The sequence below is a fragment of the Anomaloglossus baeobatrachus genome, chromosome 2, assembly GCF_048569485.1.
Source record: "Anomaloglossus baeobatrachus isolate aAnoBae1 chromosome 2, aAnoBae1.hap1, whole genome shotgun sequence".
NCBI classification, from domain to species: Eukaryota; Metazoa; Chordata; class Amphibia; order Anura; family Aromobatidae; genus Anomaloglossus; species Anomaloglossus baeobatrachus.
The window spans coordinates 512,996,122-513,010,990 of NC_134354.1; the positions used below are offsets into that span (position 1 = coordinate 512,996,122).

Sequence of the window (14,869 nt, forward strand, 5' to 3'; positions counted from 1 at the left end):
GTTCCAAACCTCGCTTTCCATTAGTTTCTGTTTGTTATAAATAAAGTTATTAACAAGCGGAAGTGAAGACGCCAGAAAGGGTGACGTGTGACGTCATTTCATGGTGCCGCTCTGACTAGTTTATTGATGTGAATATTGCAGACCGGTCTTTACTCGGACAGAGGTGAGCACGGGAGATCCGCACGCCTCTTATTTCCCAGGCAGTGGATACATTTGGAGTTTTTTTTTCACCACCATCTTTTTGTGAGCAGATTCCTGGCACCATTAGTGGTAACTGATTTGAATGACATTAGTGCCCATCATAGAGGCTCTGCCCCCCCCCCCTCCCCCCGCCTGTGTAATGGCAGTAAGTGCCCCCCGTCCTCTTCCACGTAGCGGGTAGGTGCCTTCCCCTTCCACGTAGCGGGTAGGTGCCTTCCCCTTCCACGTAGCGGGTAGGTGCCTTCCCCTTCCACGTAGCGGGTAGGTGCCTTCCCCTTCCACGTAGCGGGTAGGTGCCTTCCCCTTCCACGTAGCGGGTAGGTGCCTTCCCCTTCCACGTAGCGGGTAGGTGCCTTCCCCTTCCACGTAGCGGGTAGGTGCCCCCCCTTCCACGTAGCGGGTAGGTGCCCCCCCCCTTCCACGTAGCGGGTAGGTGCCCCCCCTTCCACGTAGCGGGTAGGTGCCCCCCCCTTCCACGTAGCGGGTAGGTGCCTTCCCCTTCCACGTAGCGGGTAGGTGCCTTCCCCACCTTCCACGTAGCGGGTAGGTGCCTTCCCCCCCCACTTCCACGTAGCGGGTAGGTGCCTTCCCCCCCCCCACTTCCACGTAGCGGGTAGGTGCCTTCCCCCCCCCCCTTCCACGTGGCGGGTAGGTGCCTTCCCCCCCCCCTTCCACGTGGCGGGTAGGTGCCTTCCCCTTCCACGTGGCGGGTAGGTGCCTTCCCCTTCCACGTGGCGGGTAGGTGCCTTCCCCTTCCACGTGGCGGGTAGGTGCCTTCCCCTTCCACGTGGCGGGTAGGTGCCTTCCCCTTCCACGTGGCGGGTAGGTGCCTTCCCCTTCCACGTGGCGGGTAGGTGCCTTCCCCTTCCACGTGGCGGGTAGGTGCCTTCCCCCTTCCACGTGGCGGGTAGGTGCCTTCCCCCCCCCACTTCCACGTAGCGGGTAGGTGCCTTCCCCCCCCCCCCTTCCACGTGGCGGGTAGGTGCCTTCCCCTTCCACGTGGCGGGTAGGTGCCTTCCCCTTCCACGTGGCGGGTAGGTGCCTTCCCCCTTCCACGTGGCGGGTAGGTGCCTTCCCCCTTCCACGTGGCGGGTAGGTGCCTTCCCCCTTCCACGTGGCGGGTAGGTGCCTTCCCCCTTCCACGTGGCGGGTAGGTGCCTTCCCCCTTCCACGTGGCGGGTAGGTGCCTTCCCCCTTCCACGTGGCGGGTAGGTGCCTTCCCCCTTCCACGTGGCGGGTAGGTGCCTTCCCCCTTCCACGTGGCGGGTAGGTGCCTTCCCCCTTCCACGTGGCGGGTAGGTGCCTTCCCCCTTCCACGTGGCGGGTAGGTGCCTTCCCCCTTCCACGTGGCGGGTAGGTGCCTTCCCCCTTCCACGTGGCGGGTAGGTGCCTTCCCCTTCCACGTGGCGGGTAGGTGCCTTCCCCTTCACCCCCCTTCCACGGAGCAGTAGGAGCTAATATATTTTAGAAGATAAAAATAATCAGTATTGAATACCATTGGCCTGGGTGCTGCCCGGTTTTTCTATACTTTGCACTCGGTCTGACTATATGGTGGTGTGAGCGCAGCCTCATAGTTTAATATACTGCTCCACATAAGCAGGGAAACCGGATCGCCACCATCTGTGTGTGCAGCGGGAGCGTCTCTGGCGCATGTCCTCATCATGGTTCTCTAGTGTGATGGACGCACGGTCTTTGTGATAAATGTATTTCCTGGTATCTGTCCATGTTCAGGTGTCTGACGCTCGGAGGACCATGTCTGGCAGCTTCTACTTCGTGATTGTGGGACATCATGACAATCCAGTATTTGAGATGGAATTTCTGCCTCCAGGAAAAACCGAATCCAAGGTACTTGCTATTATTACATGAAGTAGCTTTGAGTGCGGAGTCACATACATGACAGCATAGTGTACTCAGGAGACTTAGGCGAGAACCCACTCGGCACAAGGCCAAACATTGTGATCTTTGCAGTGGTTGTCAAACTGATTGTAGAGGAATGAATGTACATTGATTAATGGCAGAGTAATTTATGCATTAAAGGAATTGTCTCACAATCTTCCTTGAGCAGCGCACGGCCTCCCAGCTTTCTGCTTACCGGGGGGCTATGTACTCCTGAATAGATGAGCAAATTGCTTCATGCATCCCCGATCCATGCTCCACATTAGTGCTGTGCGGCCATAGACATGTGATGTGCACGTTCTCTTTACACCCCGGGCTCTGCTTCTAATTAGCCGGACTGGTGAGAGAGAAGTCACTTGTCGCACACATGACTCTGCAGAAGCTCAGGAGTTTGCGCAGCTCCTGACCACAGCCTGAGCGCACTGACTTGGACCGGAGTTGCTCAAAGCGATTGGCTCATCTGTGCTCCTGAATGACTGACAGTTCATATCAGCGGTATGGTTGAGCCGCTGGCCCCATCTGTGGGGTCTTCCATGCTGCGTTGAGACATCTTTGCCTCTGCTGCGTCAGAGACCAAGGCAGAACATGTGATGTCTTCATGCCGATCACTGTGTGACCCTACCCATATTCTTTCTAATTATTCACTCAGTGGTCAGTTATGGCTAAGCTTGCTGGGAGTTGTAGTTTCACAACAGCCACAAGTTAACTACGGCTGTAATCAATGTTTTCTTTGTCGCTCCATTGGGAGACCCAGACAATTGGGTGTATAGCTTCTGCCTCCGGAGGCCACACAAAGTATTACACTTTAAAAAGTGTAACCCCTCCCCTCTGCCTATACACCCTCCCGTGCATCACGGGCTCCTCAGTTTTATGCTTTGTGTGGAAGGAGGCACACATCCACTCATGCATTCTCATATTAGTTATATCGGTTGGAAGAAAAGAGGGCCCCCACGGGGCCCCCGGCATGTTCCCTTCTCACCCCACTATGTCGGCGGTGCTGTTAAGGTTGAGGTACCCATTGTGGGTACAAAGGCCGGAGCCTCATGCCGTTTTCCTTCACCATCCCTTAGCGGCTCTGGGAGAAGTGGGATCCTGACCGGTCATCCATTCACTGGGACCGGGCTCCCTCCGCAGCCCCTGTGGGTATCTGCCGAACAGGAGTCTATTCATCCTCAGAGACCGGGCCCTGCATCTCTAAGGTACTCTGTATCCCCATGGGGACTGTGCATGGAGCGCCTTCTTCCCGGACGCTGCAGCAGCTGCTGATTTGTGAAGACCGGCGGACTTCCGCACTGACCGCGCCTGCTTGTCGGCCGCGGTCTTAAATTTAGTACCCGGCTTCATCGCGGCCTAGTAGCAAAAATCCCGCCCCCGGGCCTGCCTGTCAGGGGTAAGGGCGGGATTGCCGACCTGACGTCGGATGTGAGGGCCGGAGCATCCTGTATGTTTCCTCCCCCCTCACTGATCACTGTGGGGACCCCAGATTCCCGCACTTTTTCTAGCACCGCCCACGGCTCCACTCCTCCCCTGAGAGCTCCGGCAGCCATTTTCTTGGCATTCTGCCGGTGGAGGATTATCAGGGAAGAGCTCTGCAGCTCTGGGAGACCTAAGGCAGGGAATCTGGAGGACACACACTCCACTTTTTAGCGGTTGGTAAGCCACACCGGTCACCCGGTGCTGGTCCCCCATAGGGTGCCGGAATAGATACGTATTCTATATATATATTTCTGTTCGGTCGGGCTGTATACCTTTCCCATATACCCTCAGTGATCACTCTCCTAGGAGACAACAGCATGTCGTCCACAAGGAGCAAAGGTGCTAAGGCACAGGGTTTTTTTGCGACCTGTACCTCTTGTGGGGCTATGTTACCTGCGGGTTCCACCTACCCTCACTGTGAGCAATGCTCGGCCCCTGTTTCGCTTGCTCAGCCGGAGCCTCGGTCACTAGTGGGCCCCTCGGCTCAGGTAGACCCCCCCTGCTCCCCCTGTCCAGGCGGCAGGGACAGAGTTTGCTACTTTTGCTGAGAAGCTCTCTGAGTCTCTTTCACAATCCATGGCTCAGTCTATGGACAAATGGTCTGCCAAGCTGCTAGAAGCTTTGCAGTCCAGACCGGTCCTTACACAGGCCCCGGTCCCTGTTGGATCGTCGCCTCCAGGCCCCTCTCGGTCCGCGCCGCAGCGCGCTCCCAGGGTGGGCCCTAGGTCTCACGTGGAGGACTCCTGCCCGGACAACAGTCCCAGACCGGCTAAGCGGGCTCGCTGGGAATCTTCCCCGACTTCTTCACGCTGCTCGGGTTCCCAGCTTGAGGACTCTCTGGAGGACGAGGCGGACGTAGTAGCTCAGGGCTCTGAACCTGACGTTGCCCTCAATCTTGATACACCTGAAGGGGACGCCTTAGTAAATGATCTTATCTCGTCCATCAACCAGGTGTTAGATCTATCTCCCCCGCCTCCACCTGTAGAGGAGTCGGCTTCTCAGCAGGAGAAACACCAGTTTAGGTTCCCCAAACGTACACTGAGTGCATTTTTCGATCACTCTAACTTCAGAGATGCTGTCCAGAAGCCCAGAGCGGTTCCGGACAAGCGCTTTACTAAGCGCCTTACTGACACACGTTACCCCTTCCCCTCTGACGTAGTTAAGGGTTGGGCTCAATGTCCCAAGGTGGATCCTCCAGTCTCTAGATTAGCGGCTAGATCTGTGGTATCGGTTGCAGATGGTTCATCGCTAAAAGATGCCACTGACAGGCAGAGCTCCTGGTGAAATCCATGGCACCCCCGAACCGCATCCTCGGTCGGTGGCAGGCTCTCCCGCTTTTGCGACGCCTGGTGGCCACATGTTCAAGACCGATGGGTGAGAGACATTCTGTCTCACGGTTATAGGATAGAGTTCAGCTCTCGTCCTCCGACTCGTTTCTTCAGAACCTCTCCGCCCCCTGCTCGGGCCGACGCACTTTTTCAGGCAGTGGACGCTCTGAAGACAGAAGGAGTTGTGACCCCTGTTCCCCCTCAGGAACATGGTCGCGGCTTTTACTCCAACTTGTTCGTGGTGCCAAAGAAGGACGGATCATTCCGTCCCGTTCTGGACCTCAAACTACTCAACAGACATGTGAGCACCAGACGGTTTCGGATGGAATCTCTCCGCTCGGTCATCGTCTCGATGTCACAAGGAGACTTCCTAGCATCGATCGACATCAAGGATGCTTATCTCCATGTACCGATCGCACCCGAACATCAACGCTTCTTGCGTTTCGCCATCGGGGACGAACACCTTCAGTTCGTGGCATTGCCTTTCGGCCTGGCGACAGCCCCACGGGTGTTCACCAAAGTCATGGCATCCGTTGTAGCGGTCCTACACTCTCAGGGCCACTCGGTGATTCCCTACTTAGACGATCTCCTAGTCAGGGCACCTTCTCAGGTGGCGTGTCAACACAGCCTTACCGTCGCTCTGGCGACTCTCCAGCACTTCGGGTGGATAATCAACTTCCCAAAATCCAAGTTGACACCGACCCAATCACTGACTTACCTCGGGATGGAGTTTCATACACAGTCAGCGGTAGTCAAGCTACCGTTGGACAAACAGCTTTCTCTGCAGGCAGGGGTGCAATCTCTTCTTCGGGGTCGGTCACACCCCTTGAGGCGCCTCATGCACTTCCTGGGGAAGATGGTGGCAGCGATGGAGGCAGTGCCGTTCACGCAATTCCATCTGCGGCCACTCCAATGGGACATTCTCCGCAAATGGGACAGGAGGTCGACTTCCCTCGACAGGAACGTCTCTTTCCCTTGCAACCAAGACGTCTCTTCAGTGGTGGCTCCTTCCCAATTCTCTATCGCAAGGAAAATCCTTCCTACCCCCAACCTGGGCTGTGGTCACCACGGACGCGAGCCTGTCGGGGTGGGGAGCGGTTTTCCTCCACCACAGGGCTCAGGGAACCTGGACTCTGGTAGAGTCCTCCCTTCAGATCAATGTTCTGGAGATAAGGGCAGTGTATCTAGCCCTATTGGCTTTCCATCGGTGGCTGGAGGGCAGACAGATCCGTATACAGTCGGACAACGCCACTGCCGTCGCATACATCAACCACCAGGGCGGCACGCGCAGTCGTCATGCCTTCCAGGAAGTCAGGCGGATTCTGCAGTGGGTGGAAGCCACAGCCTCCACGATCTCCGCAGTTCACATCCCGGGCGTAGAAAACTGGGAAGCAGATTTTCTCAGTCAGGGCATGGACGCGGGGGAATGGTCTCTTCACCCAGACGTGTTTCGAGAGATCTGTCGCCGCTGGGTAACGCCGGACGTCGATCTCATGGCGTCACGACACCACAACAAAGTCCCGGCATTCATGGCCCGGTCCCAAGATCACAGAGCTCTGGCGGCGGACGCATTAGTTCAGGATTGGTCGCAGTTTCGACTGCCTTATGTATTTCCTCCTCTGGCAATGCTGCCCAGAGTGTTACGCAAGATCAGGTCCGACTGTCGTCGCGCCAGTCTCGTCGCTCCAGATTGGCCGAGGCGATCGTGGTACCCAGATCTGTGGCATCTCACGGTGGGTCAACCGTGGGCGCTTCCAGACCGCCCAGACTTGCTGTCACAAGGGCCGTTTTTCCATCTGAATTCTGTGGCCCTCAACCTGACTGTGTGGCCATTGAGTCCTGGCTCCTAGCGTCTTCAGGATTATCTCAGGATGTCATTGCCACTATGAGACAGGCCAGGAAACCAACGTCCGCCAAGATCTATTACAGATCTTGGCGGATCTTCTTATCCTGGTGCTCTGATAATGGTTGTACTCCCTGGCCGTTTGCCTTACCCACTTTTCTTTCATTCCTTCAATCCGGAATGGACAAGGGTTTGTCACTCGGCTCTCTCAAGGGACAAGTATCGGCGCTCTCCGTATTTTTTCAAAAGCGTCTGGCCAGGCTTCCGCAGGTCCGCACGTTCCTGCAGGGAGTTTGCCACATAGTCCCACCTTACAAGCGTCCGCTGGAACCCTGGGACCTTAACAGGGTGCTAACGGCTCTTCAGAAACCACCTTTCGAGCCGCTGTGGGATATCCCTTTATCACGTCTTTCGCAGAAGGTGGCATTTCTAGTGTCAGTTACATCACTCCGAAGAGTGTCGGAGCTTGCAGCGCTGTCATGCAAAGCCCCCTTCCTGGTTTTTCACCAGGATAAGGTGGTTCTGCGTCCTGTCCCGGAGTTTCTCCCTAAGGTGGTATCTCCTTTTCATCTCAATCAGGATATCTCCTTACCTTCATTTTGCCCTAATCTAATTCACCAATGTGAAAAGGATTTGCACTCATTAGATCTAGTGAGGGCACTCCGGTTCTACGTGTCTTGCACGGCGCCCCTGCGCCGTTCAGATGCGCTCTTTGTCCTTGTCGCTGGCCAGCGTATGGGTTCGCAGGCTTCCAAGTCAACCCTGGCTCGGTGGATCAAGGAACAGATTCTTGAAGCCTACCGTTCTTCTGGGCTTCCGCTTCCTTCAGGGCTGAAAGCCCATTCTACCAGAGCCATGGGTGCGTCCTGGGCATTGCGGCACCGGGCTACGGCTCAGCAGGTGTGTCAGGCAGCTATCTGGTCTAGTCTGCACACTTTCACGAAACACTATCAGGTGCATACCTATGCTTCGGCAGACGCCAGTCTAGGTAGGCGAGTCCTTCAGGCGGCGGTTGCCCACCTGTAAGAGGGGGCCGTTTCGGCGCTTTTTATTGAGGTATTCTTTTACCCACCCAGGGACTGCTTTTGGACGTCCCAATTGTCTGGGTCTCCCAATGGAGCGACAAAGAAGGGAATTTTGTTTACTTACCGTAAATTCCTTTTCTTCTAGCTCCTATTGGGAGACCCAGCACCCGCCCCTGTGCCCTTCGGGCTGGTTGTTCTTTTGTGTACACATGTTGTTCATGTTGAATTGTTCTTTTGGTTCATGGTTTTCAGTTCTCCGAACATCCTTCGGATTGAATTTACCTTAGACCAATTTATAAGTTTTCTCCTTCCTGCTTTTGCACCAAAACTGAGGAGCCCGTGATGCACGGGAGGGTGTATAGGCAGAGGGGAGGGGTTACACTTTTAAAGTGTAATACTTTGTGTGGCTTCCGGAGGCAGAAGCTATACACCCAATTGTCTGGGTCTCCCAATAGGAGCTAGAAGAAAAGGAATTTACGGTAAGTAAACAAAATTCCCTTCGTTTGCAGTAAAATAAATGGGTATCAAAGTATTAAGACAAATAAAGTGCAGTAGTTAGAAACTGTTCTGATTCTGCATTGTAATCCTCTCGGTTGGCAGTCTGAGAAAAGTGAACATCTTAAAGGGAACCTGTGACTTAAGTCATGCTGCACAAAGTGCGGGCAGTGTACCTGAGGGGCTGCGTGATGCAGTCAGATATATTGTTCTTTGAAGTGTTCCGGAGTTTCAGAGTACATATAGTTAGCAGATCTGGCTGGAGTCCATTATTGGAGATGGAACTAGTCCGATGCCACTCCTGGTGATTGTGAGAGATCTGTCAATCGCCTACACTGGTGCAGAGAGAAGCCGGCCAAGCGCTGATTCATGCTGCCTGTAGTCTTAGCAGCATGAATCAAGTGACAGGTTCTCTTAACTATTTTTAGTAGTCTAAAAATCTGTAATTCATGTTTTAATTTTATTTATTTTTTTTTTCCTGCTTCACCAAGGATGATCATCGTCACCTGAACCAGTTCATAGCACACGCGGCCCTGGATCTTGTGGATGAGAACATGTGGCTATCAAACAACATGTACCTGAAGACTGTTGACAAATTCAATGAATGGTTTGTTTCCGCCTTTGTAACTGCTGGACATATCCTTTTTTGCAAATGCTGACTCCTAGCTACCTGTATATTACATATATCTATAACAATATGGGGAGGCGAGATTTGGGCCATGGCAGCTGTTCCACCCACAATTAGCGCATTGTATGGGGAACCACTGAGACTAAGGGGTACTTTGCACGTTGCAACATTGCTACTGAGATATCGTCGGGGTCAAATCAAAAGTGACGCACATCTGGCGCCAGTAATGACGTCGCAACGTGTAAAGCCTAGGAGAGAAGATGAACGAGCGTGAAACAGTCAAAAATCGGTGATCTGTGTCACGTCGTTCATTTTCATAATGTCGGTGCGTCCGCAGGTACGATGTTTGTCATTCCTGCAGCTCCACACATTGCTGTGTGTGAAGCCACAGGAGCGACAAACATCTCCTTACCTGCGCCCGCCGTCCACTGGCAATGCGGAAGGGAGAAGGTGGGCGGGATGTTTACATCCACTCATCTCCGCCCCTCCGCTTCAATTGGCCGCCTGCCGTGTGATGTCGCTGTGACGCCGCACGACCCGCCCCCTTAGGAAGGAGGCGGGTCGCCGGCCAGAGCGATGTCGCAGGGCAGGTAAGTGCATGTGATGCTGCCATAGTGATAATGTTCGCTACAGCAGCTATCACGAGATATCGCATGTGCGACGGGGGCGGGTACGATCGCGCTCGACATCGCTATCATCGGCTAGCGATGTCACAGTGTGCAAAGTACCCCTAAGACACAACCCATCAGCTCTAAGCTGTGCAGTAATGTGGTATCTGGACCTCAAGGTGTCCATGTCCTGCTGTGACACCATTTACATCAAATGCCATTCTAGTATATTGAGAGCTTCTATATCTTGTATACATGCAGTCTTCATACAGTCCTACCCTCTGTGGGGCTCTTCTAATAGCTTTGATTTGCAATAAGATTTAGATCACGAAGTCTGAATAGTCTCATGTTTTCTAGTATGCATGTCAGTTATATGCATTTAGAAATTAGAGTTGGGTCATAGATATTAGTACTGGACAAACTCTAATATAGTTCATGAATATATGGAATCTGTCACCCGGTACTTCCACCGATCAGCTGATGCACACAGTGTGTGGAGCAGACCGCCACAGCTCCATGCAATGTTTAGTGGACGCTGCCAGGTACTGCAGATTGTCTTATTCTATTCAATAGGAGCTGATCTGCAGTACCCGCCAGCCACCACTAAACATTGTACGGAGCTGCCGTGTTCGGCTATGTATCCATCCACCAGAGGTGAGAACAGTGGATCAGTGGCAATGCCGTGTGTGGGACCCCACCAATCTTATATTGAGGAGTAGGATCTATGGCTCTGGCAAAAATTAAGAGACCACTGCAAAATTGTCAGTTTTTCTGATATTTTTTTTTTTCTTTTTTTTATAGGTATATTTTTGAGTAAAATGTAAATTGTTCTTTTATTCTATAAACTACTGACAACATGTCTCCGAATTTCCAAGTAATAAATTTTGTATTTATTTTCTGAAAAGGAAAAAGGTCAAAATAACCAAACAATGCATGGCTTTCAGACCTCAAATAATGCAAAGAAAACAAGTTTAGAATCATTTAGAAACAACAATACTAATGTTTTAACTCAGGAAGAGTACAGAAATCAATATTTTGTGGAATCACTACGATGTTTAATCCTAGCTTTCATGCGCCTTGGCTGCTTTCCACCAGTCTTTCCCACTGCTTTCGAGTGACCACCTGCCACTCCTGGTGCAAATATTTAGATAAGAGAGCAAAAGAGAGGGGTGTTCAACTGCGCCAAAAGATCACTGGGACAGTTTGATGTTTGTCTTTCCTGACGGTCCTGAGGAAGGGGGCAGTGGCTCCTGAAACGCGTAGACCTGGATGAAAATAAAGATGCATTAATCTAAACATCTGTCCCAGTGATCTTTTGGCGCAGTGTTGAACACCCCTCTCCTTTGCTCTGTTATGTGCCGTTTTGGGTGGCTTCAGCCTTTGATCATACTCTACATGCGATTACAGTGGTTGTGACTTTCACAACGATATCTGGTGAGTAGTTTCACCCTCCTCCCACCCCTCACATACTGGGGTAAGACCCTATATGCGCTTTCTTTCCACAGCTTTCTCGTCTGAGGTGCAAATATTTAAGTAGTTTTTCTTCGTTTGATGGCTTGTGACTATCAATCTTCCTCTTGATTACATTCCAGAGGTTTTCAATGGGGTTCAGGTCCTGAGATTGGGCTGGCCATGACAGGGTTTTGATATGGTGGTTCTTGATTGACCTTGCTGTGTGGCATGGTGCATTGTCCTGCTGGAAAAAAAAACAGTCCTCAGAGTTGGGGAACATTGCCTCAGCAGACGGAAGCAACTGTTTTTCCAGGATAACCTTGTATGCGGTTTGATTCATACATCCTTGGCAAAGTTTAATCTCATCCCGCTAAAAAAAATAAGCCCTTATATGGCAAGATTGACAGAAAAATAAAAAAAGTTACGGCTCTTGGAAGAAGAGGAGTGAAAAAAAAATAAAAATGTAAAATCGACCAGGGGTGAAGGGGTTAATTTTTGCCAGAGCTGTAGGTCATCGCTTATAAAAGTACTGGACAATACCTTTTAAGGTGTATGACTAAGATATTCAAATAAAAGCTTTCCGTATTTTCACCTATTGTGCCTTCCTCTTCTAGCATCGCCTTTCCAGCTGCAGCCTCCTCTGCATGTACTGATGATAATTATATTGATAGAAGACAATGTCTGTGTGTGTTCTGTATTTTCCTTAGCGTTTTTTTTTTCTTTACATATGAGATTTATTATGCTACATGATGTGCGGCAAGAAGATGGAATTAAAAATTTTTTCAATGAAGCATATGACTTGTACATTAAGGTATGCTATAGAAGTGTATGCGGATATGACTCTTCAGAGACTCTTTTCTTTGTCATCTGATGTTTTTTTTTTCTTTTCTGCAGTTTGCCATGAATCCATTTTACGAAACAAATACTCCAATACGATCAACAGCATTCGACCGTAAAATACAGTTCCTTGGAAAGAAGCATTTACTGAGCTGAACAAAAATTGTGTCTCAAAAGGAGTGTCGTCCTGCAGATGGTACCATCCGTGGTGGAAGTCATAAATGAACTATGAAATAAACCATGTCCTTGAAACAGTCAGCTTGTGTTTGGATGCACCCTCCTCCCCGATCAACTATGTTTCAAGAGCCATAGCAGCATATCAAAACATGTACAATTACTTTTTAATGGAAAGTCTTAACATCACATTAACCAAATCTTTATCTTTTAAAGGAAGAGGAGTCAGTGGGCAAGTGAGGGCTGTTTTCTGTAGGATTACTTGATGTAAATATAAAATATATATTCTATGGACTTTGGCTTTCTGATTTATATTCTCAATCTGTCTCATTATTCTGCTTTTTCATCATTTTGTAGATATTTTCCACATGTGTGCTGTCACATCCGTGTTTGTTCACATTTTGAGATTTATTTGTATTCATCCGTAGAAGTTATTTCACTATTCAGTAAAGGTTAACAATAAATACTCCTGTGAACTAATCAAAATATACTTCTGTTTTACGGTGTTTCTCTGGTTTTCAAATGTCAAAATTATCCATATGATTCCACAAGCGTAAAAAAACCGAGCCCTTAGGTTATATGCGCATGCTGCATCTTTGTGGTGACCACAAAGATATTAACGTTTTTGGCTCGGGGAAAAAAAAGGATGCTTTTTTGCCCAGTGCATTTGTTTTTTTTTTTTTTTTTAATCATTTTTTTTTTTTTTTGTCAAACCTATTGACTGGAAGCGCTCAAAAGCTGGCAAAAACGCAAAAAGAATTGACATGCTGCATCTTTGTGGTCGCTACTCACACGAACAGTACGGCATTCTGGTTACTCGTTAGTTTGTGAGTATTCCACATTGACTTGCATTGCACATGCTATTCGGAACAAATATGCGAGTATTAGACATTACTCATTAAGAGTATAGCGAGTACGAATAGCTAGGTACTCGCTCAACTTTAGTCCTAAGTAACATCTAAGCCAAAGCAGCAATGCAATACTCTTCCAGGATCAGTGTCTCATGACATTTCACCCCCTCCAACCTCTTCATCTAATAAAATCATCCTATTGCATCTGATGGTGGAGCTTCGAGATTTTAATGACACATGAATGACATCTGGGTTAGGGAGGTGTAATGTTTTGGGTTTCAACATCTAATTAATTTACCTGCTTTAGGCCATGTGCGCACTGGGAAATAACTTTAAGAAAATTCCGCACCCTCTGGCAGATAACGCACCCGCAGTTTTGTCGCGAGTTGGTACCTGTGTTTTTTTTTTTTTTTTTTTTTTTTTTTTTTAACATTTCTTTAGCAAAAACCGCAGGTACCTGCAGAAAAGTGACATGCTCGTTCTTTTTGCAGCAAAACCTAGAGGTAAAAAAAACGCAGTGTGCGCAGTTTTTTGTTTTGTCCCAAACCCCCCCTTAGGTTTTGTTGGGGAAGGACTGCGGCAAGGTTAGGATCGAAAACCACACCTTTTCTGCCACAAAAACCGTGGCAAAAACGCAGTGTGCACACAGGGCCTTAGGCCTGTTTCACACGTCAGTGATTTTGGTACATATGTGCTAATTTTTATACGTACCAGAATCACGGACATACACATTATAATTAATGGGTCTGCGCACACATCAGTGATTTTTCACTGACCGTGTGGCATGCACGCGTGTTCATGATTGCCGCACGGAGACATGTCCGTTTTTTTTTTTTTTTTTTTTTTTTTTTTTTTTTTTTTCTGGCATCACTGATGTCCCATGGACCACACTATGGTGTGATCTGTGAAATACATATCAGAAAAACACGGACATTGAAAATAAAAAAAACTTTCTTAACTCCCCTTCTCCAGCACTGATTTTCTCTGGCCTCTGCTGCAGAGCCAGCTAATTACTGGCATGCATATTCATGTATGCAGGCACAGGCGACCTGGAAGTAGCTGCAGTGGGGGCGGAAACACAGCAGAGCTGAAGAGTCCAGCACCACGGACAGCAGGAGCAGGGACAGGTGAGTATACGTCAAGGTGTAATCAAAGATCCGTATTACAGATTGCACATGGACAACCCATGTGTGCCGTGAATCACGGCACACGGAGGGACATATGCGTTTTTACATGTCAGTGAAAAATGTCTGCTTCTCACGGACATCTGAAACACGCCTGAAAACAGGTTCTTTCCTTCATCCCCTTTTGAAGTCTCTACCTTGCTTGTCAGCTACCAACAACCTTCAGTTCCAAGGAGTCATTGTTCCTGTTCCAGGGATACTACTCCATCCTGTTCAGAGTTCTCAGAAAGGATGGAGTGGTCTGTCACATTGTAGTCTTGGAGAGACACACAACACATTTGTGCAAGTCTGAAGATTTTGCATGGGCACTCAAGCTGGGTGAAATTCTTTGTTACAATTTTGCAAAACGTATAATAACATCAGCATCGCCAAGTTCAGTGAATTTCATGCAGAAGTGTAGTTACTGGCAGGGCAGAGGATGCAGTCGCCCAGGGCTTTTGACTTGTCAACTGGAGCTGGTGATTTGCAGTAGTGTAGGAAGGCTGGCTCCCTGTTCTGTAAACCACAGGTTGCTTTGGTCTTGAGTAAAGCAACATGATGTCATGTGGATACCCCAGCTTGATGGTATCTCCTTGGTCTGCCCACTGTTCAGGTGAATCCACCCAGGTTATGCGAGTGTTTTATTTTAATATTTTGTGAGGCATACTAAGGAGCCATTCATACAGAGTGGGAATTACTACAGGAGCCATGATACAACATGGGGGCTACTAAGGGGGAGTTATACAGTGGGGTTACTAAGAGGGCCGTGACACAATGTGGAGGTTAGTAAAGGGGTAATAATGCAGAGTGGGTGGCTACTAAAGGGTGCCATGTAGAGTGGGGTCTACTAAGGAGGCGATCATACAGTGTTTTGTCAATACAATGTGCTAAT

General features: G+C 49.7%; 1 protein-coding gene across 1 annotated transcript; it reads left to right on the forward strand.

The window, feature by feature from the left end:
- The first annotated feature begins 69 nt into the window (after positions 1–69).
- Positions 70–12,449, forward strand: TRAPPC2 (trafficking protein particle complex subunit 2). The gene is made up of 5 exons (XM_075334293.1): positions 70–163; positions 1,933–2,046; positions 8,756–8,898; positions 11,676–11,763; positions 11,847–12,449. Exons 2-5 carry the CDS (start codon positions 1,954–1,956, stop codon positions 11,943–11,945), a joined length of 423 nt encoding a protein of 140 aa, XP_075190408.1. The 5' UTR covers positions 70–163; positions 1,933–1,953; the 3' UTR covers positions 11,946–12,449.
- Positions 12,450–14,869: the final 2,420 nt, after the last annotated feature.

Excerpts from the sequence above, each read along its gene's own strand:
- TRAPPC2 (XM_075334293.1), top strand. The coding sequence starts at position 1,954 with ATGTCTGGCAGCTTCTACTTCGTGATTGTGGGACATCATGACAATCCA. Across the intron at positions 8,899-11,675 it reads TCCGCCTTTGTAACTGCTGG|ACATATGAGATTTATTATGC; the intron begins ACATATCCTTTT and ends TTTTTTTTCTTT. Across the intron at positions 11,764-11,846 it reads CATATGACTTGTACATTAAG|TTTGCCATGAATCCATTTTA; the intron begins GTATGCTATAGA and ends TCTTTTCTGCAG.